The 27,682-nt window shown below is 41.8% G+C and overlaps 1 protein-coding gene across 4 annotated transcripts in view; it reads right to left on the bottom strand.

Moving 5' to 3' along the window:
• Positions 1-386: 386 nt before the first annotated feature.
• LOC144696762 (spindle assembly abnormal protein 6 homolog) overlaps positions 387-27,682 on the bottom strand; it is an 89,019-nt gene continuing 61,723 nt past the window's right edge. For all 4 annotated transcript variants that reach the window (XM_078568451.1, XM_078568461.1, XM_078568480.1 and 1 more), the window contains 8 exons: positions 16,052-16,141; positions 14,472-14,651; positions 14,244-14,325; positions 12,577-12,707; positions 10,918-11,067; positions 10,405-10,511; positions 7,585-7,691; positions 387-1,918 (listed from right to left, as the gene is read on the bottom strand). In XM_078568451.1, coding sequence (XP_078424577.1) covers positions 1,824-1,918; positions 7,585-7,691; positions 10,405-10,511; positions 10,918-11,067; positions 12,577-12,707; positions 14,244-14,325; positions 14,472-14,651; positions 16,052-16,141 — 942 coding nt within the window. In that variant the 3' untranslated portion in view covers positions 387-1,823. The remainder of the gene's footprint in view (positions 1,919-7,584; positions 7,692-10,404; positions 10,512-10,917; positions 11,068-12,576; positions 12,708-14,243; positions 14,326-14,471; positions 14,652-16,051; positions 16,142-27,682) is intronic.

Here is a 27,682-nt window from a genome sequence, read left to right as displayed (position 1 = left end):
ATCCAGTGGTCTCCTGTTGGAAAGTGCATACAGGTGTTGGGTGAGGTCAGGACTGGACTAGTCTGCAACACATTTTGCATTCTTTCTGATATAATTTTCCGACACTAATTCTCTACGAAAAATGGCAATTGGCTGCAATGTTCTGGAGCATTGCTCTTGCCTACAGAGCCACAATCAGAAAGGGTGAGATCTCAGGAAAGAAGAACACAAAAACACAAGAAAAGCCAGGGATGACAAAGGCCACTTGTCTCATTGTGCATCCCTATTCTGGTATGTGATTTTATTTTAAAATAACCTTAATATCTTCTTCCCCACCTCATATTCCAGCTATGCTTGTTGGTGGCAGATCTGAACAAACTTTATTTAAAAAATATAAAGGATCACAATTTCTTCTGCAAAAGTACATATATTTTATTCAGTCAAAATATGTATGCAACACTCACTTTAAATACAAAATACTTTAAATTTTTACATGGACATATATTCAGTACAACAGAGTCATAAATTACTAGTTACAGCACAATAGGGAACATAACGCCAGTTCTGTACATCTGCTATGCTTTAAAGTCCCTGATGCAATTATATTAGTCACCTTATTGAAGTAATAGGTTTCAGAACTACACAGATAAGTTGCAGTAGTTCATGCTTTCAGGCAAATAATTTGATAGGGCATAATAAATAATGGCACTTAATATTTCTCTGGTGCCTTTTCATCAAACAAAATAGATTCTAATTTCCTTATTATGCAACTATCAAATTTATTTTGCAGATACAAAAAGTACATAACTACTGTCCTAATAATAAAACAGAACTTGCTCCTTTACCCCTCCAGTGCTAATCATCAACAATTCTGTATTCCCTGCAGTGTTTGGCAGGGCCGACCCATTCCTGTATTGTAATACTGACTGTATATACTGAATTACAGTAAGGTTCCAATAATAAGTGTGTTTGAAGAAAACTGAACTCAAAACTGATTTCAGTTAGTAGATAATTGTCTTAAATCTTATGTCTAAAAAGGCAACAGTGCACTTGCAACTAGCTTAAGATAGCTGAACATACAGAAACAGCTTTCTTCTGTTAAGAATCAACAGGTACCATACATGCGATCCCAGGTAAAGATAAAATTCTATGAGATAGCATAGGTTGAGCAGAGCAAAACAAAACCAAGACAAGATTGGTGCCACAGATATTACTAATGCTGACAACATAATAGAAAAACAGTGTATATCAACTTAGAAAAAGTATGCTGAAACTTTTACCTCCTAAAGGTTTGCAGTTACAGAAACACATTTTAAAAAGCAGGACATATTCAAGAATGTGTTGGGGGAGGAGGGATCAGAAGGAAGAAAGCCCCAGTTTCTTCATGTAGAAGGTAGCCAATGATCTTCACTGTTAACAAATGCCCGAGATTTATGCCCTGATACACATATCCTTATTGTTCCAAATTATCTATCATTCACACCATTCTAGTAATCTGTAAGGCACAAAATATAGACTCCTGGCCCTATCACATGTACTTTGGTATACTGCTGCAATCTGTGTAGAAGACCTTCCCTCAAATGAAGATTGTATTTGTATGAAAGTTAATATTCTGAAAATGGCAATAGAATGTATGCTGGCAGTTTGAATGAGCACCTGGGTTTATGCTAATTATCACTGCCCAGTTCAGTCATTTCTTACAAAAGACAAACAGGTCCAAATTTATCACTGCAATACTTGCAGTGATGTGTTCTGGAGGTCCCTCTTTTTATTAACGGGAAAGAAATTCCTTTCTCCTTTCATGATTATGATCCAGGTTGAGAAGTTTTGTTACTGCTCTTTCTTCATGATGCAGGGAGTCTAGGCTGTTGTCCGGGGAAGTAGGCAGACATCACTGTTGGTGGATTTCCTTGCTTTGGCACAGGTGGACGTATTGGCACTAAATAAACATCAGAAAATGATGGTGTTGGAGACAAAGAGATAAGAAAGTAATTATACTCGCTGGTTAAAAATGATCAACTGCTCATTCCCAAAGCCTGTCTGAAGAATTATTAACACATGGGGCTACATTTTCATCCTTAGGTCCTAATCCTGACATTGGGAGGAAATGGGGGTCAGGTGCCCAGAAATGTTGTTGTCAGGATCCAGAAGGCCATTTTTGAGGAGGTGACCACTTAACTCCATCCAATTAAGGATGGAAAGCAGACTCCCAAGGCTGGAGGGCCAATGGCAGACCCTGTAACACTGAAGGATCGGAAGCTCCATTAGCAGAAGTGGGCGATGTAGCTGGTTGCAAGAGGCACTCTCAATCTTCAAAACAATTAAAAGTGGCCACAGTTGCCAGTCATTGTAGTGGGCACCCCTCCACAATGGGAGGCTGCCTCCATTCATCAGTTGGGTTACGGCCTCAACAGTCAGCTGAAAAAGTCCAGTAGGCATCTGTTCCAAGAAATTTCACGGATCAGGTTCGCAGGCGGGTAGTTTGATGCAGAAACAAAGTACAAGAGACTAGCTTACTAATATATCATTTATTGAGATTAAAAGAGGAAGAGACCAGGTCCGAACTCACAACGGGTCTGGTGTGCTTAACTATGGTCGTGTTCCGCGAATTATCAGGACTGGGAGCCGTCAGTCCCGCGGCAACGTCACCTGTGACCCACGCTCGGCGATCAACTCGACCCGGAGCAGACTCATCAAACTGGGGACTTTCCAGGCTTATATATGTGCTACTCGCCGAGTAATTACGCAAAAACCTTGAGTAGCCCATCTGGCGATTAGTCATCTGAACAGACAACAGATAGCGTGACTAGAGCCTGTCTCATGCGCTGATAACAGACCTCCTAACTTTGTTTCAAGGACTCTTGGTAGTTTGTTTATGATACTTGTTTTTCTTCCTTCACAATAACTGACAGTGCGGCTCCGACTCCCTTCAGTAGATAATGTCTGTGCATCTAGGTCGACTGGGTCGACTGGTGCCTGGATCCAATCTTGCATGTATTGGGACACCATGTTAACCCCTTATATTACATTCCACTGATTGGCCCAATACATGTAACGATTATACAAATACATAATAATAAGCAATACATTGTTATAACATGTACATGTTTTGTTCCAGTTGCCGCCGTACATGGCAAACATACATACAGGTCAATATATTACAACAGGTCAGAATCACTAAAATTCCAATTATACCGAACAACGGAGGAAATAGAGAACGTCGTGCCGTAGTTGACAGCCCATTGAGCAGATCCCACCAGTGATGGGCGGATTCCACCTCTACTACACGAGCAGCGTGTATTACCCTTTGGCCATGTATAAAGGTGGACACAGTCACCCGGGTAACATTGATTTGATGTTGTTGCAATATCTGCTTTAGCTCTTCCGAGCGATCGAGGGCCTGTTTAAAACGCTCTAGCGAAATACTCCAAGGGTGCAGCAATACCTGCCACTGCAAGATTGGTGTCCGGACTGAACCAATCCCCTTTTGTTTTGCCATTAGAGGTAATGACCGGCAATACATAATATCGGCACACAGTCACAAAATCAGTTACATTCAAGGTTACAAAATGTCCTTTACACAGCGTTGCATTACACCATGTTTTGTCCGGATAGGTGTTCATCCATAATCTCTCAGATACGTTCCACACCTCTCGCCAGGCCTGAGCATTAGGTGAAGTGACTATTCTGTGTCATCATGGCCGACGGCATCCATCGGCCAATAGTGTACAGGCCTTGTGCAGTTGCTTGCCCCGCATTGGATAATTTAGTACGGGTTACTTCAGAGTCTATAGCATTGGATATCCCCATTACTGTCCCTGCCCCTCCTAACAATGTATCGTACCATGCTCGTCGTCGTCGTTTAGGGTTACATTCGGGTATGACTGGCAGTCGGACTTGCCAATGTACATTGGTTCGTGCGGCAGTGCTGGCCATTGTCTGACAAGTCGATGCTATGGGGGCCAAGTGGGTGTGGCGTATGTCAGGGACAGTTGTCCGGGGAGGCGCAACGCCAGGCCACCCCTTGACCAACCAAGCCATTTGGCCTCTCCCAGTGATTGTTGTCCCATTAACAATCCACATTTCTCCATCTGTGGTAGTAGTAGTCCATTTAGTACCATTCTCCACATTACACCGTTTCACGGCTCTGTTCCAATAACACATAGTCACCTGGGCATAAATAGTTAGCGCACAGTTGGGGGCCACTACCGTACACGTAGTGCCCCGGCCGGATTTATTACAATTTTTGGACCACCTAGTCATGTCGCACTCTACTTCCCCCCCTCCCGGGGCCTTCGTCACTTGCACATACCCTTCCACTTCAATCCCTCCTTCTATTTTGTCATCATGGTAGGTCTACTTCGGGGCTCGGCCCAATTCCCTACTGGTCTTTTCGCTCATCTTCCCCTGACGGGGCCCGGCACCGGCGTTTAGCGCCTCTGCCTCTCTTATCATCCGAATTTTCCCATATATTCCCGTCCCAGTGGTCAATATCCCAGCCGGCCCCATTATTTAGCTGCGCCACAAACGCCCTTATTTGAGTGGGGTTCACGGATCGCGGGCGCTTTCGCTCACTCTTCCGCTTACTAGACGACAAATATGTGATCGCCCGCCCTGCTAATTCCGTTAGTGCAGTTATTTCTGCCTTTAGTTTTATAATTTCTTGTCTTAACACGGAGGCATCCCCGTTACTGAGCCCCTGCTCATGCTTAAGGGTTGCTATTTCAGCCTCCAACTTCTGACGCCTGTCAGACTGCTGCTTACAAGCCGCCGCACAAGCCCACATCCGCCTCTGGATCCCTGGCAAGGGTTTCCTTGAGGGGACCGGGATTTTCTCCAGGGTGGACAGCAGCGACCCTGGGGTGGTTCCTACGCCTTCGGCCTCCCAGTTTTCCGGTCGCCCCCCACCATTCCGCAAACAGGCCGCTACACTATGCCACGGCCCTTGCCATCCTGGGACCGCAACCGCCTCGGCCTGCCCTTCTGGTTTCTTATTCCTCTTCCCAAACATTGTTTCGCATCAAAATCCCTCCTCAATTGCGATTGATCCTGCCGACTACGCCAAAATGTTCCAAGAAATTTCACGGATCAGGTTCGCAGGCGGGTAGTTTGATGCAGAAACAAAGTACAAGAGACTAGCTTACTAATATATCATTTATTGAGATTAAAAGAGGAAGAGACCAGGTCCGAACTCACAACGGGTCTGGTGTGCTTAACTATGGTCGTGTTCCGCGAATTATCAGGACTGGGAGCCGTCAGTCCCGCGGCAACGTCACCTGTGACCCACGCTCGGCGATCAACTCGACCCGGAGCAGACTCATCAAACTGGGGACTTTCCAGGCTTATATATGTGCTACTCGCCGAGTAATTACGCAAAAACCTTGAGTAGCCCATCTGGCGATTAGTCATCTGAACAGACAACAGATAGCGTGACTAGAGCCTGTCTCATGCGCTGATAACAGACCTCCTAACTTTGTTTCAAGGACTCTTGGTAGTTTGTTTATGATACTTGTTTTTCTTCCTTCACAATAACTGACAGTGCGGCTCCGACTCCCTTCAGTAGATAATGTCTGTGCATCTAGGTCGACTGGGTCGACTGGTGCCTGGATCCAATCTTGCATGTATTGGGACACCATGTTAACCCCTTATATTACAGCATCAGATGAGTGACCTTAATGGACCCTTTAATTAGCCAAAAATGGCTACCCTCTGCTTGCAAGCGAGTAGCCATCAACTCCTCCCCCAATGCAGCCTGCTCCAAAATGCCCCAAAGGGAACATGCCAGCAAACTGGCATGCCAGGTGGTAGTGGGAAATTGCTGGCCCACTCCCCTCCACAACTGAACGACTTACCCAAGTCGATCTGTTGCAGGTATTTCATAAATAACTAGGACGGGCAAGTAAGATGGATGACCAAATGCTTGATCCAAAAGATACAAAATGTGAATGGGGACAGAGACTCATGTAGTTGAAACTCCTTCTGCCAATAGTGGGATGAGAGAAGGGGTAATGCGCTAAAGTGCCAGAGTCTGATTGGTTACGTTTGCATAGATTGAAAGGCATGATACCTTGGAAGATTTAAAGCTGAGGACAAAGATTTTAATGTAAAGCACTGGGGGGATGCTGTACAAATGTAGATATCAAGGACAGGAAGATAAGAAAAACACAATTATGAACCTTTCTCTTACGCTTGAGCGCTTAATTGGCTGGCTAGAGCCACTTGTTTTTTTCCAAAGTAACCAACATTTCAGCTTGATTCACTTATGGATCTATGATTTTGTTAAGTGGCTTATTTATTGTAAATGAGCTAGGAAAATGTTGTACATTTTTTTTCCCTGTAGGGGTAGGTGAAGCAGAGAAATAAAGGCAGACACTGAAGGAAGGTAACTTTGAGCTCTGGTACCCTAATGCACTGTGCCATGGAACATTATGAGATTGGTTTTTGCTAATGTCAGCCAAGCTGATAGGAGTTGGCACTGAGCAACGGATGCGTGTATCCCCACAGGGAGAGAAAATTGAAGGGATCACCATGTCAACCTGCTTTCACATCCTATATAGAATTGCTCTTGCATTTAGCTCTTGATGCATAGATGGATATACTGCAGGCTCTTATTTGTAGGTAAAAAACTGTGGATGTTGAAAATCTGAAACAGGAAAGTGAATGCTGGAAATATTCAGTATGTCAGGCAGCATCTATGCAGAGCTCTGATTCTCTCTCCACAGCTGCTTTTTAAAAAATTTGTCCATGGGATCTGGGCATCACTGACAAGGCCAGCATTTATTGTCCATCCCTAATTGCCCTTGAGAAGGGTTACAGGCCTTCTTGAACTGCTGCACTATATATGTGTAGGTATCTACACGCAAAGTACTGTTTGTAAGGCAGTTCCAGGATTTTAATGCAGCAAGTAAAGGAATGGTGATATAATACCAAGTCAGGATGGTGTGTGACTTGGAGGAGAATTGCAGGTGGTGGTGTTCGCACAGACCTGCTGCCCTTGTTGTTTGAGATGGTGGGGGGTCACAGGTTTGGGAGGTGCTGTTAAAGGAGCTTTGGCAAGTTGCACTGCATCTTGTAGATGGTACACACTGCATCCATGGTGTGCAGTCACAAAGGGAGTGAATGCTCAGAGCGGTGGATGGAGTGGATCAAGTGGGCTGCTTTGTTGTGGATGGTGTCAAGTTTCTTGAGTGTTTTTGGAGCTGCATTCATCCGGCTGAGTATTTCCAACATTTTCTGTTTATGTCTCTTACTTTTAGGCCTTTGCAGGCATTTTACATATTGCATGGACACCATAATGCACATTATAACTTTGTGTCCAACACTGAGCAATTTAACAGCGTAAGAAAGCAAGTCAAAGGTTGGTTGGATTATATCCATCGTTTACAATCTACTTCTAATAATTCAATGTTTTTTATCCAATAATTTGTATTAAATAACATTAAAAATGTACTGTATGATTTTCTTAAGGCTTTTTTTTTTAAAAAGTAAAAATTAAGAGTGGATATAAATCACATATCTTCAAACTATTGTGATATTCTTCATATACAGGCAGGAAAAACTCTATAATGTATACAGACATTTGACCCTGTCCAACTATTTTACTACCTGCACTAGATGGACATGATGCCTTCTGTAGTGGTATCCCTCGAGATAAAATTGGTTTACCACCTTCCCTCTTCTGTAAGTATTTCAGGTCCAAGCCAACTGATTCACTACAGTGAATAAGAAGTATTTCTAATTAAACGGCTGACAGAATTGTTCAAAGCACAGACATACTGAAGGGTTAACACAAGAGATTAAAACATTTACGTTTTTAAAACTTCTATTTTACAAATTACATTACAACCAATTAATTAGATTGGAGGAAGCAGAGATTACAACCTTTGACTTGCTGAAAATGGAACAATTCCAAGTTGAACTGACTAGCTAAATATAAACTCTTTCCTCTATTTCAGCCAGTTATACAGTGATATTCATTTCATCAAACAAGCTCACATCAGTTCTGGAGTACGGAATTTTACAATGAGTCTGTCAAGCTCAAAACCAATGTCAATAATTTTCTCATCTGTTTTACAATAACAATTCAATCAAATTGCTCAATTTCAACAGCTTAACTTAAATAACCATGAACAAAACACAGATCAATCTGCATAATTAATTTTCAAATTTTGTACCCAGTCACCCAGAACACACTGACCATATTTCATTGTTGAAGTTAGTTCACAAACATGTTCTTTGGTTGTAGCCAAAAGTTACACAGAAGTCAAAACCTCAGTAAGATGAATATCTATTAAGATCTACCTTATATGCCTCTCCATCAGGGCTTTGCTTATTTATGCATTCCACTGGGACATAGGAGTAGCTAAGACATTGTTCTTTTTCACCCTTTTATCAATTGATATTAGGATACAGTTATATACTTTTCTCTCTCCAAATTTTGTTCCATTCTCTCTTAAGATGCTATCTTGCAGCACCCTGTACCTCAAGAGTCTAGGCTTTAGTACATTGATTGTGGGGTTATTGTAGTTGAGCCTCATCTTGTCATCTGACATCAACATACATGCATTTTAGAGTAGTAGTCACCGGACAGTGACAAGCTCCAGCAGTGCTGAGGCCAAGAAAGAGTTAATATGTTGCAACAGCCATGAGCAGCTTATTCAGCATAACACGGAATTTGAATAATGGCCCTGAGAAGCCTGTATGTTCAATACTGAGTTGCATTTTCCCACTACACTTTCAAGAAACTCCTAGATTCAGTTCTCTTTTAAATGCTAAATTGTGGATCTTCCAGCATTGCATTGCAATTAAGCGTATTCTTACCCTTTAAGCTATATAATTATGAAAGACCAAACTTGCTTAATTTTAACAGCAAAGAAAATTCAGTAGTCTGAGCAGAATAAGTTACAGTGGTGGGAGCTTGCTATCAGTGAACTTGCACCTCAACTTTAAAATATAAGTGTAACTGCTCCAGCATGCACTACCTAGATAAGTCCATAAACAGGTATATTTTCAGGCTTCATCACATCTACAGAAGGCTAAGGTTACATGTGGAGGTCAGCCAAATTTCTTGGCGTTACCACCTAGCAACAAACTTAGATAATTACATTGAAATAAATAGGGTCAATGTGCGCATTTATAGAAAAACCGGTTTCAGTCAACAAAGGTTCTAAAACTCAAAGCCTTTTAGGAGTGTCAGGGCTTCTGGGCCAAGACAAAGAGAACAGGGTTATGGTGAAGCGATTTTAAAATAAAAGCAGAATTGTTTCTCCAGTTTACAAAATAAAATACTATCAAAATAAAATGAAACACAATTTATAAAAGACAATAGTCTCTCCTCCTTTGCACATCTCTCTAACTTCCCTCCTGACGCACTCTCTTTGTAAACCATCCCCTCTGCACTTTCACTTCTATGTCTTCTCATCTTCCCTTCTGTAGCATTCTTTTTGGGCTCACTTTCTATCCTTTTCAGGTCATTAGCTTTCCCTCACTTTTTTTTTATGGTTTGCTTCCCACTACTCTCTTAAGTTTTGGTGTTCCCTTTTGTTTTTCTCTCCCTTACCATTCTGCTTTTATGTCCCCCCACTCCTCCTGCTTTACTCCCCATTTCATCTTCCCCCCCACCGAATTCCTTTTTAGATCTGTGGGGCAATAGGTGGGATAACTGAGATGGGAAGAAAGCAGCCTGGAGAGATGATGGAAGGAAGTAAGGGTCGATGACCAAAAGCTGCTAATGAAGCCTCGAAGTCTAAGTCACATTTGCACCATTTGGAACTTATTTCGGAATATCCTAAAAGGTGACCCATATTTAGTTCTGACAAACGTTTCCTTTTAAAAAGATAACAGATAACATTGCCATGGATTGTACATCCACACCCTTAACTCTGCACAATGTTTTTGGCTACAGTGTCAGGAGACAGAAGTGAAAGACTAGGTAGTTGCTTACCATTACATTACAAGGGAGGGAGGATTGCAGATTACAGCTGGCATTGAAATTGCCTTTAGGATCTGAAGAAATGGGAAAAGCTGCTATAGCAGCTCTGGGAAGGAATTAACTTCAACTTCATGTAGAAAAAAAATTCTGACAATACATTTCAAGGAATATAAAGAATCTGAGATGTCTTGCATTGTGGTCCTTACTCGCCTTCCCTGCAATCAAGTTTCCCAGTATTTAAGAACTGCATCCTAAGCTAGTTACTGTTTTAGCACTAGTGGATTTCAATATCACAAACTCAAACCTCAAATTTGCAAAATCTCAAAAATATAGTTTGCATTAATTGGATGGCAACCCCTAATCTCTCTCAGAAGCTAAATCTAAGCAGCATGTAACAGGGAATATTTAAAACTGGTTGTGGCATTTGAAAATTAGACCAGTATACAGTGCATTAATTCTGCTACATTGCTAAGGCTGCTGGAACTAATGCATACCTTTTAGAAGAGGCAGCCATTACTGTTGGCGTTGAAGCTGAAGGACCCGATTTAGATTCAGTTGCAGGAATGCTGCTAGGGTTTAGTTGCAAAGGACTGAAGTGCACCTAGGAGAGTTATGCAACATTCTCTCGTCATAAATCAAGTTTTTCTGAATAATAAAGTGACTTTGGTTCAGTTTTTAATATAACTGCATCACTATTAATAGACAATTAGAACTCCAAATGAACTGGCATCTAGCAAATAATTTCAAACATGCAGAAAAAAATTACTGTTAAAAACATACAAACAACATTTTAAGGTATTTGATATTTAAGTGTGTAACCATTACAACTGCCCTCCTTGTAACCAGCAAAACAGTTCGATGTGATTTACATCGAAGGTCCTGAACTTAAATGTGCAAGCTACTTTAAAAACCTTTCCAGTCAGACTTTAAAAATTTAGCAAATTCCAAAACATTTAATTTTGCTCAAAATTATAAAGTGCAAACAATATATTTTAAATCAAGCCTGCCTGAAGACCATGTCCTGATACACCAGGCCTCAGGGATGGAGAATTCATTCGTACAGTAGAAACAGAGCTCTTAGAGTAAATATCTGAAGGTGAAGTAGAAGAGGCAGGCTGTGGCATCAAGGCAGAAAAAGGAGGGTGCAACAAAGTTTGCTGCAAAAGGAAAAGCAACAGCATAATATTAGAATTTCAAGGAACTTTATTTGAAAAGTCAGCACTAATTATGTTAACATGGCAAACAGGCATTTTATGCAATCCAAAAACAGATCTATCCTCCACTGTTGTATAACATGCAGAAAACTGAAAAAATAATCTGAAACCACTGTCTCGTTTTGCTCTGTGTCATTCCTCCTTTACTGAGCGCCCCCCCCCCCACCTCCGCAACCCATCTCTCCCCAGTAAAATGGCAACTAATTAAATTCAAAAACTTCGGCAAAAATATCAAGTGCAGTTCTATAATGGGCTTTCAAAGACCTGGGAGTTTTCTGCTGGGGTAAATTGAAAAGAAAACATAAGTCCTAGTTAATTGGAATCAATTCAATGACATTCACAGCTAAACTCTTTGGCAAGTTTTGTTAAATGTGAACTTTGCTCTATGTGAATACGCACTCAGACTGCCCTCTGTCACAGGTTCCATCACCAAGACGATTATCCCTCATTACATTAACAGGTTCTGTGCTGGAATTGATGACAATGGGTGTCTGAGTGTGCAGACTCCACTGAAGATCAAACCTACTAGCAAGGTTTTTACATAGCCACTGATTTGTTCTCACAAGCTAATCAGCTGAGCACTACACTGCCCACAGATACTTTAAACAGACAAGCAATGAACTGGTTAACATGTCCAATGAGCTGTTGAGCTCTATAGTTAAATTTCCTACATGCTCCCTGGCACAGATCCACCTTCTAAAAGGATCTAGCACCAGTGGTGAAGAGTAAAGTCAGCTATTGCTGCAGGCCTGAAAGAGCAGCAATGGCTGACATCATATCTTTCTGGCTGCTGTCTTAGAACCTCAGAAAGCATCCAGTGTTATTACCTGGTCAATCGGCTGTGTATGCGGAGAGTGGGGGGACAGGGTGGGTGGAGAGTGGTGTCCTTTGGGCTGGAGTGCTGGCTGTCAGCCCACCTCCCATCAGAGAGGGGCTGGTTCAGACCGCATCTTCTGGACACCCTACAAAGCAATTAATCTCCTCACCCCTGCAGTGACCAATAGGAAAATGAGATGAGAGGATTGGAAATACCTCCTCCTGCCTATTTAAGTGCCTGTGCTTATTACAGGTGCAATAACCCATCCATGAAGCAGCACTGGACATCAGCAGGCAAATAAAGGGGTGAACAGTCCTAGCATCCTCTGTTGTGTGGTCACTGAATAAACATCTTGATTCAGAGGTGAGAATGCTCCCACTGAACCAAATGACACTTTTTTAATAGCTGGAATTAAAAATCTTGCATTGCACAAGATGTCTCAATGAAAATGCAGGTAAAGTAAAAAGTACTAACATTTCAATAAACAATTTTAAAAATAGCACTATTCTCCATCCAATATCTTCACTACCCATCTTATCTACACCTGCAAACGTACTCACTAAAAATTATTTAAAAATCTGAATTAATTTGTACTATATATATTATTCTGGTCACATTGTTAATAGTTTACTTACCAGACTGTTTTGCATAGCCCCAGGCCTGGACATATTGCTACTGGATATTGTTGATGGGTCAAAAGAGCATGGAGTCTCTTGCAGTGCTGCTAATTTATTTTCATTCAATTGTTTATTCAACCAGGATATTACTGCGCAAGATAAATAGTAGCATACCATTAGCGTTTTTTAAAAGAGTTAAATAATGAAGCTTGCTCCTCTTCCCTCATCCTCTCAAAAGGTCTGAATAGTAAAAACACCTTCAATCAAGATGAGCTTACAGTCCTGTGCTTTTCAGTTATTAATACAATGGTACTTGTTTCAGTATTAACTGGTAAAGTGCACAAGTACACAAAACACTGTTACACAATGTCACATTAGCATGTCTGCCAATGGCTTCTATTGATTCTTTTTAAAATAAAGCTTTCCAGGAATGCCAGCTTTTTCAGGGTCACATCCAAATACTTGAAAACTAATGATTTTACGCTAGGGTTCTCTGCATTATTTCATTCCTCATTAATTGCTGGTTGTCAACTAACCTCTCAGTGCATCCATTCTGAAAAGTTACTGAAGAGGGTTTCTCAAGAGTGACCACTGGTAACCAGCTCTGGGGGGAAAAATTTTAAGGGACACTTTGCTGGAGGAGCAGGGTGGCACCTGATGAGACCAGAGGGGTGGGGGTGGTGAATGGAAATGCACTCCCCAGACCCACTAATCTCAGCCAAAGCTGGACAACTCTCAGAGGAGGATGCCAGCCAGTGCTCCTACTGCCTCTGCTCCCTTGTGACTGCACGTACTTGTGTCTGTGCACGTACACTGTGCTGGCTTTGGATTGCGCATGCGTAGCAGCACAGTATGCAAGCGCAGACACTAAAAATGCTCAGGCAGCACCAAGAGGAGACCTTGCGCAGTCTCCTCAGTCGCTCTTCAGAGGAATCCGGGACAAACGGCATTCCAGGAAGCCCGTGCATGGGACTAGTTTCAGTATTAACTGGTAAAGTGCATCAGTGCACAAAACACAGCATGTCACACTAGCATGTTTAACAACAGCTTTTAATAATTCTTTTGAAAATGAAGCTTCCCAGGAATGCCAGCATTTTCCAAGTCACATCCAAATACTTGAGGAAATAATGGTTATAGGCTAGGGTTCTCTGCATCAGGGACAAGAAACCTAATTCCAGGACAATCCCAGAAAATCTGGGACAGTTGGTCATCCTGGGATTTCTATCCATATTGTCTATCATCGTCACCTTTGAAACAGGCTCTACTATATTTTCACATCAGTAAACACAACTGCATACTTTGATTCTTTTATCTATTTCAGTTTATACATTCTTTTATTTTTTTCCTTCATTGGTAATAGTTTTTGCATACATGTCTTAATGAAGGCTATATAATTGTAGAATGCTAAGCCCCCACTGCCCTCCAGTCCTTCAATGTGAGGTTGTGTGTGCTTGGAGGGCAGCCTCACAAAACCAACCACAAGGTCTCATTTCTACATGCATGCAAAAAATGTCAGCTCCTTCACGAAACTTTTTGTCGACGGTCCCAATGCTTCTTTACATTGGCACGGTGTTAAGCTTTGTCCAATAGTGCTGCTGAGAGGTGCATTGGGTTGTATTTTTATCAGGTTAAAGATACTATTTACATGCATGCTGTTATATAACATTCTTGTTTCAAGCACTAACCATTTTCATTTGTCTTTAGAAGCTGCTTGCTTTCTTCCAGTTTTCCGACTGTGGCATCAAGCTGCTCTTGAAATTTACGCACCTAAAAAGATTTTTAAAGAAAATAAAGCAGCTGTTTATTTTTAAAAACAAAGCTCATTTTCAAATAATCTCTCATTCTTCCCCTTTCCCAGCTCTTCTAAACTTAGAATTTTATTATATTGGTGATAACAAATTGTGACTCATTACCTCCTCTTCCTTTTGTCTCAGAGACTGTTGAGCTTCTTTTAGTTCTTGTTGCTCCTTCTGGAGCATGTGTGTCTTTTCTCCTATAAGCTTTTCTTGTTGCATTGTAACAGTATTTTTCAGTCTAATTTTTTCCATCAATTTTTTCATGTCTCCCTGCAGTTTTTTGATGATTTCATTGGCCTACACCGAAACACAATCACGTTAATTAAATTTCAATAGTCTCTCAAGATTAAAATGAATTTTAATAAATCTTAAGTGAGCAGCTTGCTAATAGTGAAGATTTGCATTTTTACTAAGTTGAACTTGCAATAATTTTTTGTTTTACTTCAAACCTGTGGCAAAAAAGTAATGAAGCTGGAGTACTGCAAAGAACATCAGGGCTCCAATTTTAGGTTTTGGTCCTGGTTGACCTGTCTACGGCACTGGGTTAAGGTTGCAGTGCGTGGGTTCAAAACCAGTGTTTGCATCAGCTCATTTTTCCTATTTTTTATGGGGAGCTGAAAGTGAAGGTCAACCATGATCTTATTAAATGGTGCAGGAGGATTGAAGGGGCATACAGCCTACTACTACTCCTATTTCTTATGTTCTTAGTTGGTCAACAGGCATATCTTGGCACAGTTTAAAAAGCAGCCTTACACAGTGCACATGCCATTGTAATGACGAATGTCAAAAGCGAAAGGGCTTGTAGACATCATAATTCATCTTCAAACATTCAAGTGTGGATAGCAAACAATTATAATGACAGCAGTTCTGAATTCACAAAAATGTGGATTAAATGAAATCCACGAGGTCTGTCTTCATATTGTTTACTTGGGTAAATGTCCAGTTATAGCCAATTATGATCATAAAGTTGGAAAAAATGGGAGGAAATCCGTTATACCACATTTCTCTCATTGTGCATCCCATCCAGTTTTCCAGCTGGATTCTGTACAGCTGCCAGAAACAACTACTAATCTGTTGCTAAAATTAAGCCTCATTCATGTTAATTAGAGGTCAATGCAATCTCTCAGCACTTCTGTGGATGGTCAGATAAGAACATTCAAGACTGAGACTGATAGATTTTTGGCCACTAAGGGAATCAAAGTTTATGAAAACAGGGCAGCAGAATGGAGCTAACATGATTCAGCTATGTTCTTATCAAATGGTTCAAATCAGGCTCAAGGGGCCATATGACCTATACTGCTAATGTTTTTATAATGTTATTTTCCCACCCAACTAAAATAGACATCCAGGGCTATCAGGATGAACTGTTTAAGGGAAGTACATTTAAAGAGTGAAAAAGAAAGATTTTGAGGCTATTTATGAACCTATACATATTTTTTTCCCTGTTTTCACCTATCAGGAGATTTTATACCAACAGTTCTGGCCATGCCACTATTTTGGTGCTTTGAGAAGAGATAAATAAATTTGGGGCAGGGGAGGAAGATGAAATATTCTGAAATGAACTAAAGCTTTTTAAATCTACTTCAGTCCAAAAATATTTAGTTTTTTGTTTAAATACATAAATTTATCCAATATGGATTTAAGGCAAGTGCAGCCAGATTGCAATTGCTAGCATAACAAAAAGTCTAAATGGCTACCTTTAATAATTCTTCTGAAAGAGACTTCACAGTAGCTTCCAGCTTTCCCATCTGCTGTTGTTTTTGTTCCAGGCTCTCTTCGAGATTTTTCTGCAAATAAATGGTGAATCAGTTGTATAAAGAAAATAACTCCTGCAGCATCTTGTAAAATCTCCCACTCTGTTCTGCTCTTAAAAATTATTTTAGGGAGAGACAGTGGCATAGTGGTAATGTCAATAGAACAGTAATCCAGAGGTCCAGGCTAATGACCATGGCAGCTGATGGAATTTAAGTTCAATTGATTGATAGAAAAATATCTAGAATTGAAAGCTAGTCTCAGTAATGGTGCCACAAAACTATCAATTGTCTAAAAATCCATCTGGTTCATGATTGCCTTTTGGGAAGGAAATCTGCCATCCTTACCTGGTCTGACCTACATGTGACTTGAATCCCACAACATAGCTGACTCTTAACTGCCCTCTGAAATGGCCTGAGTTGCATCATGCCACTACAGAGAAGTCAAAAAGGAATAAAATTGGATGGACCACCTGATATTGACTTAGGCACCCGAAACAACAATGGTATACCCAGTCCTGTTGATCCTGCAAAGTCCTCCTTACGAACGTCTGGGGGCTTGAGCCAAAATTGAGAGAGCTGTCTCACAGACTAGTCAAGCAACAGGCTGACATAGTCACACTTATTGAATCATACCCTACAGCCAATGTCCCTGACACCATCACCATCCCTGGGTATGTCCTGTCCCACCAGCAGCACAGACCTACTAGAGGTGGCTGCACAGTGGTATACAGTCAGGAGGGAGTTGTCCTGGGAGTCCTCAACATAGGCTCCAGACTCTATGAAGTCTCAAGGCACCCCAAACATGGGTAAGAAAACCTCCTGCTGATTACCACATACAGCCCTCCCTTGGCAGATAAATCAGTACTCCTCCATGCTGAGCATCACTTAGAGGAAGCACTGAGGGCGAAAATGGTACAGAATGTGGTGAGGGAACCAACAAGACAAAAAACCCACAAGACCTTGTCCTTGCCTGTCGCAGATGCATCTGTCATAACAATATAGGTAGGAATGTAGTCATCTGAAATGTAATATATCTTTAAGGCAAATATTGTAATGTAAGGTCACATAATCTTAATGTCCAATAGTAGAGTAGTGCAGGCTACCTCAATGTGAGTCGTGAGTTAGTCACTGATAAGTGAAGACAGAGTTTTATGTTGTGAGCACACAAGTATAGTTGCAGAGTTTAGTTTGTAAATGAACAGCATTTATTTATTCTAACAACGATCTCCTGATGGTCTTTATCTCTGTCTCGACTCCGTCACCCCGAACAAAGCGTGCAACCCAGATCTTTTAGCCCCAACAAACCAAGGGCATTGGATCCAACAAACTGGCAATGAGAGTAAAAGCACGAAAAATCATGGAAAAAATTAGGTAAAAAGTGAGAAAAGGAAACCAGAAGAACCAAATTCGGGCCGTACCTCGCACAGTAGTTGCAAGTAAAAGAAAATTTCCTTCTGACCGTCAAAATAATTCCCTAAGAGCACGCCGCAATATGGAAGAGTAGGGCCATTCGATCCAACCTCGGATGACTAGTCTCACTATGTTGAACGCCTCGTGTTCTTCTTCCAGGCGAACGACATTGCGGGGGAGAAGAGACGTGCGATCCTTCTGTCCACGTGTGGGAGCAAGACATACGGATTAATTCGAAATCTGTTGGCACCCAGTGCCCCAGACTCCAAAAGTTTGATGATTTAGTGAGCCACATAAGGAATCATGACCAGCCCAAGCCATCGGTGACCATACAAAGGTTTAAATTCAACTCAAGAGTGAGAGCTGTGAGGAGCAGACAGTTGCTTATGTTGCAAGTCTGAAGCAATTAACTGAATACTGAGAGTTTGGTGCTTCTACCAATGATATGCTTAGAGATCATTTGGTGTGTGGTATAAACGAAAATGCGATTCAGAGGAGATTATTGGCTGAAACAAATCTAGATTTTCCGAAGGCGTTAGAAATTGCTTTTGCAATGGAAGGTGCAGTGCGAGACTCAGAAGCCATTCGAGGAGCGCAAAATGGCACTGTCCTCCATGTTGGGTGGGGAGATTCAACCAAAAAAAACGCTAAAGTGCGGAGCTTTGTTCCGAAGCGGGAAGCAGCCACCACTAGCAGACAAATTAAAAAGGAAAACTCAGCAGCAAAAGCATGGCATCATAATAACAGAGATGGAAGTAGACATTCCTGTAATGAAACCCAATTTAAAAATGATTGCATGTTTTTTTCTGCGATCGATATGGACACCTCATGTGAAATTGTAAAGATAGAATCAAGCAGACTGTCAGACAAAGGCAAAAGCCCAATGAGATAAATAGTGTTGAAATGCCTGAAGTAATAGTTGCTATCTACTCGCTATATAATTTAAAGGTAATAAGAATGGACCCTATCTATATAACCTTGAGTGTGAATGAGAAGCCTATCAGACTGGAGGTAGATACTGGTACAGCTACTACGGTGATCGGAGAGCATACTTTTCAATAACTGAATCATGGAGAACATAAACTGAATTTAGAAGAAACTGTTGAAAAATTACAGACTTACACAGGAGAAGATGTACAAGTCAAGGGCGTAAAGTCACAGTAAACTATGAAGGTCAAACAGTGAAATTGCCCTTGATGGTAGTAGCAGGCGAGGGACCTAGTCTCCTCGGACAAAACTGGCTGAAAGAAATTAAATTGGAATGGAATGAAATCTTCCAACTAAGAACTAATGGACTTTCACAGCTACTACAAAACAATGCCTCAGTTTTCAAGGAAGAACTTGGAAAAATTGAAGGGCTGCAAGCAAAAATTCATGTAGATCCAGAGGCAACACCAAAATTCATGAAGGCAGGACCAGTATCTTATGCAATGCGGGATTAGGTAGATGCCGAATTGGACAGATTAGAAAAGCTGGGAGTGATACAACCAGTACAATTTTCAGAGTGGGCAACCTGTTCTCAAACCTGACCAAAGCATTCGAATATGCAGGGTCTATAAATTAACAGTTAATAAAGTGGCAAAATTGGATAGACACCCCATACCTAAAATTGAAGGTTTATACACTAAACTGGCAGGTGGAAAGGCTTACACGACATTAGATTTGAGTCATGCCTACCAGCAATTGGAATTAGAGCAGGCATCCTGAAATTTTGTCACTATAAATACACGTAAGTGATTGTATCAATACGCCTGTTTACCATTTGGCATATCTTCTACTTGCGCCATATTCCAAAGAACTATGGAAAGTTTGTTACACGGATTGTCCCATATTGTAGTTTATTTGGATGACATTCTCGTGATTGGACTCACAGAAAAGGAACATTTGATGAACTTGGAAGAAGTTCTGAAACGCTTTTCGCAGCTTGGAATGAGATTGAGAAAGGATAAATGCACATTCCAGGCAAAAGAGGTAACTTACCTAGGTCACAAGGTAGGCTCAAGGCCGACATCCAACTGGAGAATAAGTGAAAGCAATTAAAGCCCCAGTGCCAAAGAATACATCCAAATTGAAATCACTCTGGGGGATGATTAATTACTATGGACGCTTGTTGCCTAATTTAATCGACAGAACTGACACCATTGTATGGTTTGCTCAAAAAAAACCAGAGATGGTCATGGCAAACACCACAAGAAGCTTTCACAAAAGTGAAAAAGTTGTTACAGTCATCTACACTTCTAGTACATTTTGACCTAAAGAAAGAATTGATATTAACGTGTGATGTATCAGCTTATGGAGTGGGAGCAGTGCTTTCCCATTGAATAGATGATGAATCAGAACGACCTATCAGAACGATAGGTTGTGTGTCGAGAACACTTAGTGCTGCAGAGAAAAAGTACTCAAATTGAAAAAGGAGGCCTGGCAATCATTTTCGGCATTAAAAAGTTTCATCAATACGTGCAAGGTCGTCACTTTACTATCATAACGGACTACAAGCCATTATTAGGACTTTTCGGTGAAGATAAGGCTATACCCCCTTTAGCCTCAGCAAGAGTACAAGGATGGGCGTTGATCTTGGCAGCATATGGGTATACTTTTATTCATAGACCCCGAAGTCAAATTGCAAATGCAGATGCACTCAGCCATTTTCCCTTGTAGGTAAAAGATAAGGATGTTCCAATTCCTCAGGAATACGTCTTGTTATTGAAGTTCCTGGACTCATCGCCGATATATGCTAAACAAATTAAAAGATTGGATGAACCGAGACTTGGTTTTATCCAAAGTGAGAAATCAAGTTCTTCCTGGTTGGTCACAAACACAAGAGTCTGATGAAATGAAACTGTATTTCCAGAGAAGGTATGAGATAACCAACCAAGAAGGTATTTTACTGTGGCGAGCTTGTGTAATTGTTCCTCCAAAAGGACGGAAACCATTGTTATCTGAACTTCACAGTCCGCATCCCGGAATTTCTAAAATGAAGGCAATAGCACTTAGCTAAATATAGTGGCCGGGAATGGATGGAGAAATAGAAAACCTAGTAAGAAGCTACATGCAGTGTCAACAAGTACAAAAATTACCTGCAACAGCTCCATTACACCCCTGGGAATGGCCAGGAAGACCATGGATACGAGTACACAGAGTATGTGGGACCTTTTATGGGAACAATGTTTGTCCTTATCATAGACGGATATGGATGGATTTATACAAAGTAAGGTCACCCACATCTTCAGCGACAATAGACAAGCTACGACAAAGCTTCGCTATAAATGGATTACCTGAAGTGCTAGTATCAGATAATGGAACAGTATTCACAAGTGCTGAATTTAACTGATTTACAAGCCTCAATGGTATTGTTCATGTTAAAACATCTCCACACCATCCTTCTTCAAATGGACTTGCCGAAAGAGCAATTCAGACGTTCAAATCTGGTATGAAGAAATTGTCTGGAGATTCATTAGCGACTAAATTAGCACGGTTTCTATTCCACTATCGAATTACCCCTCATTCGACAACAGGTGTCAGACCTGCTGAACTGTTGACGGAACTGTTGATGAAACACTGTCTCCGATCGAGACTGAGCCTAATTATGCCAAACTTGGGGGTTGGGGGTGGGGCGGGGGGGGGGGGAAGAGAGAGAGAGAGGTAGAAAAAAGGCAGGGAAAATCAGAAAATGGGACGTAATTGTCACAGTCGTGACAGAACACTTAATGTAGGAGAGAAGGTATTTGTGAAAAATTTTAGAGAAGGACCAGCATGGCTGTTCAGTGAAATAAGTGCTGTAACGGAATCTCTTTCCTACCATATGAAAGTCGAAGATCGAATAATAAGAAGATATGTGGATCACATACGAAGTGGAGAAGCCAAATAATCCAGAAGTGATTCCACCAGCGTTCGAGACTGAATCAACATTTCCTGTTGAAAGAACTCAACAAAGTACAAATGTATCTGAAGGGCCGACTATACCTGAAAGAGTCGAAGAATCAAATTTACAGATACCTGCTGTAGGACCTAATGCTCAGGCGACTTCAATAAGAGTGATTCCAAAGCAAACTTCAGAAGAGACATTCTACACGCATAAGGAAACCCCTAGCAAGACTGGTTTTGTAAATAATTGAATTGTGTAAATAACTTGATGTATTGAAAAATTGTAAAATGTATTTTTCAGTAAAGGGGGAGGGATGTAGTAATCTGAGATGTAATATACCTTTAAGACAAGTACTGTCATGTAAGGTCACATGATATTAATGTCTAATAGCAAAGTAGCGTAGGCTACCTCTATGTGAGTGTCTTGAGTTAGTCACTGACGAGTGAAGACAGAGTTTTATGTTGTGAGCGCACAAGTATAGTTGCAGAGTTTAGTTTGTAAATAAATAGCATGTGTTTATTCTAAAAACGATCTCCTGATGTTCTCTGTCTCTGTACTGACTCAGTCACCCCGAACAAAGCGTGCAACCCAGATCCTTTAGCCCCAACAAACCATGGGCATTGGATCCAACATCCCCACACAGTCCTTGTGAGGAGAGTCCTGTCATCACACTTAGCATACTCTCCATCGTGTTGTGTGGCACTGCCACCGTGCTAAACAGGATAGATTCAGAATAGAGAAGCTCAAAACTGGGCATCCATGAGGCCCTGTGAGCCATCAGCAACAACATAATTGTATTCAACTACAATCTGTAACATCACGGCCTGGCATATCCCCCAGCCTACCATTACCATCAAGCCAAGGGACCAAGCCTGGTTCAATGAAGAGTGCAGAAGTGCATGCCAGAAGCAGCACCAGGCATACCTAAAAATGAGACGTCAGCCTGATGAAGCTACAACACTTATACGCCAAACAGCCGAAGCAACATGCAATAGACAGCTAAGTTAGCTGACGAGCAACAGATCAGATCAAAGCTCTGCAGTCATGCCACATCCAGTCGTGAATGGCGGCAGACAATTAAACAACTCACTGGAGAGGGAGGCTCCACAAATAGGACTATCCTCAATCCTGAGGGAAACCCAGCACATCAGTGCAAAACGCATGGCTGAAGCATTTGCGACCATCTTCAACCAGAAGTGCCGAATGGATGATCAGTCTCAGCTCTTTCTTGTGGTCCCCAGCATCACAGTTGCCAATCTTCAGCCGATTCGATTCACTCCACATAACATCAAGAAACGCCTGAAAGCATTGGTCTGCCCTGGAGTGCTGCTTTGGGCTGCAGTAGAGTGCTTAAGTTGGAGTTTGGTGACAGAAGGAATTTAAGGGTTAATTTCTACCTAAAGTCTAGTCTTTCTTTAAGTTAGTAATTAACTAAAAGTTGCTGTTTGTGTTGAAAGGAGGTGAGTTTTAGGCCAGCTTTAAAACAGGGTGTATACAGGCTCTGCTTGCAGTTACAACTAGTTAATTAAATAACTGGCTTAAACAGGTTTTCAGAGAGTATAAAAACAGGCCATCTTACAGTGTTAACTTTGCACTGGAGTGCTGCTTTGGGCTGCAGTAGAGTGCTTAAGTTGGAGTTTGGTGACTAAGGGAGTTCGGTGAGGAGGGAACACGGTGATCCTTTGAGTACGACCGGGTAAGTATTTACTACTATTAACGTTTATAGTTTTTAAGGTCTTATTTTGTGGTTCATCGTTTGTAAGGGCTTTATTCTGGAACAACGAGGAGCAGGGAAGAAGGGTCCTAGAGTAATTGATATTATTTGATATTAAGTATCTTCCAAAAGGTTTAATTTAATTTAAAGGAGTAAGTCATGGCAGGAGAGCTCAAAGCCGTGGTGTACTCCTCCTGCTCTATGTGGGAAGCTGGGAACATTTCCAGTGCCCAGAGCCAGCATGTGTGCAGGAAGTGTCTCCAGTTGCAGCTCCTGGAAGCCTGGGTTTTGGAGCTGGAGAGGCGGCTGGGGACACTGTGAGGTGGCGAGTATCGTGGATAGCACGTACAGAAAGGTGGTCACACCGTAGGCTAAGAGTCCACTGGCAGGAAGGGAATGGGTGTCCACCAGGCAGAGCAAGAGGACTAGGCAGGCAGTGCAGGAGTCTTCTGTGGCAAAACAGATATACCGCTTTGGATACTGTTGAGGGGAATGGCCTTTCAGGGGAAAGCAGCAACAGCCAAATTCGTTGCATCACGGTTGACTCTGCTCCACAGGGGAGGAGTAAAAAGTGTGGGAATGCAATAGTTATAGGGGATTCAATTATAAGGGGAATAGATAGACGTTTCTGTGGCCGCAAACGAGACACCAGGATGGTATGTTGCCTCCCTGGTGCTAGGGTCAAGGATGTCTCAGAGCGGCTACAGGACATTCTGAAAAGGGAGGGTGAACAGCCAGTGGTCGTAGTACACATTGGTACAAACGACATAGATAAAAACAAAAGGGATGAGGTCCTAAAAGAAGAATATAGGGAATTAGGAAGTAAGTTGAAAAGTAGGACCTCAAAGGTAGTGATCTCAGGATTACTACCAGTGCCAAGTGCTAGTTGGAGTAGAAATAGCAGGGTATATCGGATGAATATGTGGCTGAAGAGATGGTGTGAGGGGGAGGGTTTCAGATTCCTGGGACATTGGCACCGGTTCTGGGGGAGGTGGGACCAATACAAACTGGACGGGTTACACCTGGGCAGGACCGGGACTGATGTCCTAGGGGGAATATTTGCCAGAGTGGTTGGGGAGGGTTTAAAATAAAATAGCAGGGGGATGCGAACCTATGCAAGGAGTCAGAAGAGGGGGAATCAAGGACAAGAACAAAAGACAGAAAGGGGAATAAGAAAAGTGATAGGCAGAGAAATCAAAGGCAAGAATCAAACAGGGCCTCAGTGAAAAATAGTGGGAACGGGACAAGTGATGTTAAAAAGACAAGCCTTAAGGCTTTGTGCCTTAAGGTGAGGAGCACTCGCAATAAAGTGGATGAATTTGCAAATAGACGTAAACAGGTATGATATAGTCGGGATTACGGAGACATGGCTGCAGGGTGACCAGGGATGGGAACTGAACATTCAGGGGTATTCAGTATTTAGGAATGACAGACAAAAAGGAAAAGGTGGTGGAGTTGCATTGCTGGTTAAAGAGGAAATTAACGCAATAGTAAGGAAAGATATTAGCTCCGATGATGTGGAACCTGTATGGGTATAGCTGACAAACACTAAGGGGTGAAAAATATTAGTAGGGGTTGTATATAGACCCCCAAGCTGTAGTGGTGATGTTGGGAATGGCATTAAACAGGAAATTAGAGACGCATGCAATAAAGGAACATCTGTAATTATGAGTGACTTTAATCTGCATATAGATTGAGCAAATCAAATTAGTAACAATACCTAAGAGGAGGACTTCCTGGAGTGTATACGGGATAGTTTTCTGGACCAATACGTTGAGGAACCAACGAGAGAACAGGCCATCCTAGACTGGCTATTGTGTAATGAGAAAGGAATAATTGGCAATCTAGATGTGTGAGGTCCCTTGAGGATGAGCGACCATAATATGATAGAATTCTTCATCAAGACGGAGAGTGACGTAGTTGATTCTGAGACGAGGGTCTTGAATCCTAATAAAGGAAACTACGATGGTATGAGGTACGAGTTGGCTAAGATGGATTGGGAAACGTTACTTAAAGGGATGACGATGGATAGGCAATGGCAAACATTCAAAGAGCGCATGGATGAACTGTAACAATTGTTTACTCCTGTCTGGCGCAGAAGTGAAATAAGAAAGGTGGTCAAACCATGGCTTACAAGGGAAATTAGAGACAGTATTAGATCCAAGGAAGAAGGGCCAGAAAAAACAGACCTGAGGATTGGGAGCAGTTTAGAATTCAGCAAAGGAGGACCAAGGAATTGATTAAGAAGGGGAAAATAGAGTACGAGAGTAAGCTTGCAGGGAACATAAAAACTGACTGTAAAAGTTTTTATAGGCATGTGAAGAGAAAAAGATTAGTGAAGACAAATGTAGGTCCCTTAAAAGTCAGAAACAGGGGAATTTATAATGGGGAACAAAGAAATGGCTGACCAACTAAATACATACTTTGGTTCTGTCTTCACAAAAGGAGAACACAAATAACATACCAGAAATGTTGGGGAACACAGGCTATAGTGAGGGGGAGGAACTGAAAGAAATCAGTATTAGTAGGGAAATGGTGTTGGGGAAATTGATGGGATTGAAGGCCGATAAATCCCTAGGGCCTGATAATCTACATCCCAGAGTACTTAAGGAAGTGGCCCTAAAAATAGTGAATGCATTGGTGGTCATCTTCTGAGATTCTATAGACTCTGAAACAGTTCCTACAGATTGGAGGGTAGCTAATGTAACCCCACTATTTAAAAAGGGAGGTAGAGAGGAAACAGGGAATTATAGACCAGTCAGCCTGATGTCGTTACTGGGGAAAATTCTAGAGTCCATTATAAAAGATTTAATAACTTGAGCACTTGGAAAACAGTGGCAGAATCGGACAGAGTCAGCATGGATTTACGAAAGGGAAATCATGCTTGACAAATCTACTGGAATTTTTTGAAGATGTAACTAGTACAGTTGATAAGGGGGAGCCAGTGGTTGTGGTTTATTTGGACTTTCAGAAGGCTTTTGACAAAGTCCCACATAAGAGAATGGTGTGTAAATTTAAAGCACATGGGATTGGGGGTAGTGTATTGAGATGGATAGAAAACTAGTTGGCAGACAGGAAACAAAGAGTAGGAATAAACGGGTCTTTTTCCGAATGGCAGGTAGTGACTAATGGGGTACAGCAGGGAATCGGTGCTGGGACCCCAGCTATTCACAATATATATTAATGATTTAGATGAGGGAGCCAAATGTAATATCTCCAAATTTGCAAATGACACAAAGCTGGGTGGGAGGGTGAGCTGTGAGGAGGATGCAGAGATGCTTCGGTGTGATTTGGACAAGTTGAGTGAGTGGGCAAATGCATGGCAGATGCAGCATAATGTGGATAAATGTGAGGTTATCCACTTTGCTGGCAAAAACAGGAAGGCAGATTATTATCTGAATGGCTATAAATTAAGAGAGGGGAATGTGCAATGAGACCTGGGTGTCCTCGTACACTAGTCAGTCGCTGAAGGTAAGCGTGCAGATGCAGCAGGTGGTAAAGAAGGCAAATGGTATGTTGGCTTTCATAGTGAGAGGATTCGAGTACAGGAGCAGGGATGTCTTGCTGCAATTATACAGGGCCTTGATGAGACCACACCTGGAATAGCGTGTGCAGATTTGGTCTCCTTATCTGAGGAAGGATGTTCTTGCTATAGAGGGAGTGCAGCGAAGGTTTACCAGACTGACTCCTGGGATGGTGGGACTGACATATAGGACTAGACAGGGTGGATGGAGGAAGGATGTTCCCGATGGTGGGGGAGTCCAGAACCAGGGGTCACAGTCTGAGGATATGGGGTGGACCATTTAGGACTGAGATGAGAAGAAATTTCTTCACCCAAAGTGGTGAGCCTGTGGAATTCACCACCAGAGAAAGTAGTTGAGGCCAAAATATTGTATGTTTTCAAGAAGGAGTTAGATATAGCTCTTGGGGCGAAAGGGATCAAAGGATATGGGGAGAAAGCGGGAGCAGGCTATTGAGTTGGATGATCAGCCATGATCATAATGAATGGCAGCGCAGGCTCGAATCGCCTACTCTTGCCCCTATTTTCTATGTTTCTATTGCGTAATACAAAAGCTAATGACCTTGACAACATCCTTGAAATTATACTGAAGACTTGCGCTTCAAAACGAGGCCATGCCCTGAGCTAAGCTGTTCCAGTACAGCTACAACACTGGCATCTACCCAACAATGTGGAATATTTCCAAGGGTGTGTGCTGTCCATAAAAAGCAGGACAAATCCAACCCAGCCAAATATCATAATCAATAGAGAAATGAGAGACGGTGTCATCAACAGTTCTATCAAGCAGCACTTCCTTGGCAATAATCTGCTTACTGATGCTCCACTTGAGTTTCGCCAGGGCCACTCAGCTCCTGACCTCATTATAGCCTTTGTCCAGGCTTGGACAAAAGAGTTGAACTCTAGAGGTGAGGTGGGAGTGACTGCCTTTGACACCAAGGCAGTATTTGACCAAGTGTGGTATCAAGGGGCCCTGGCAAAATGGAAGTCAATGGGAATCGTGGGGAAAACTCTCCACTGGTTGGAGTCATACCTAGCAGAAAGGAAGATGGTTGTGGTTGTTGGAAT

Source organism: Cetorhinus maximus, chromosome 2 (genome assembly GCF_964194155.1).
Source record: "Cetorhinus maximus chromosome 2, sCetMax3.hap1.1, whole genome shotgun sequence".
NCBI classification, from domain to species: Eukaryota; Metazoa; Chordata; class Chondrichthyes; order Lamniformes; family Cetorhinidae; genus Cetorhinus; species Cetorhinus maximus.
This window is presented reverse-complemented; position numbering and strand designations above follow the sequence as displayed.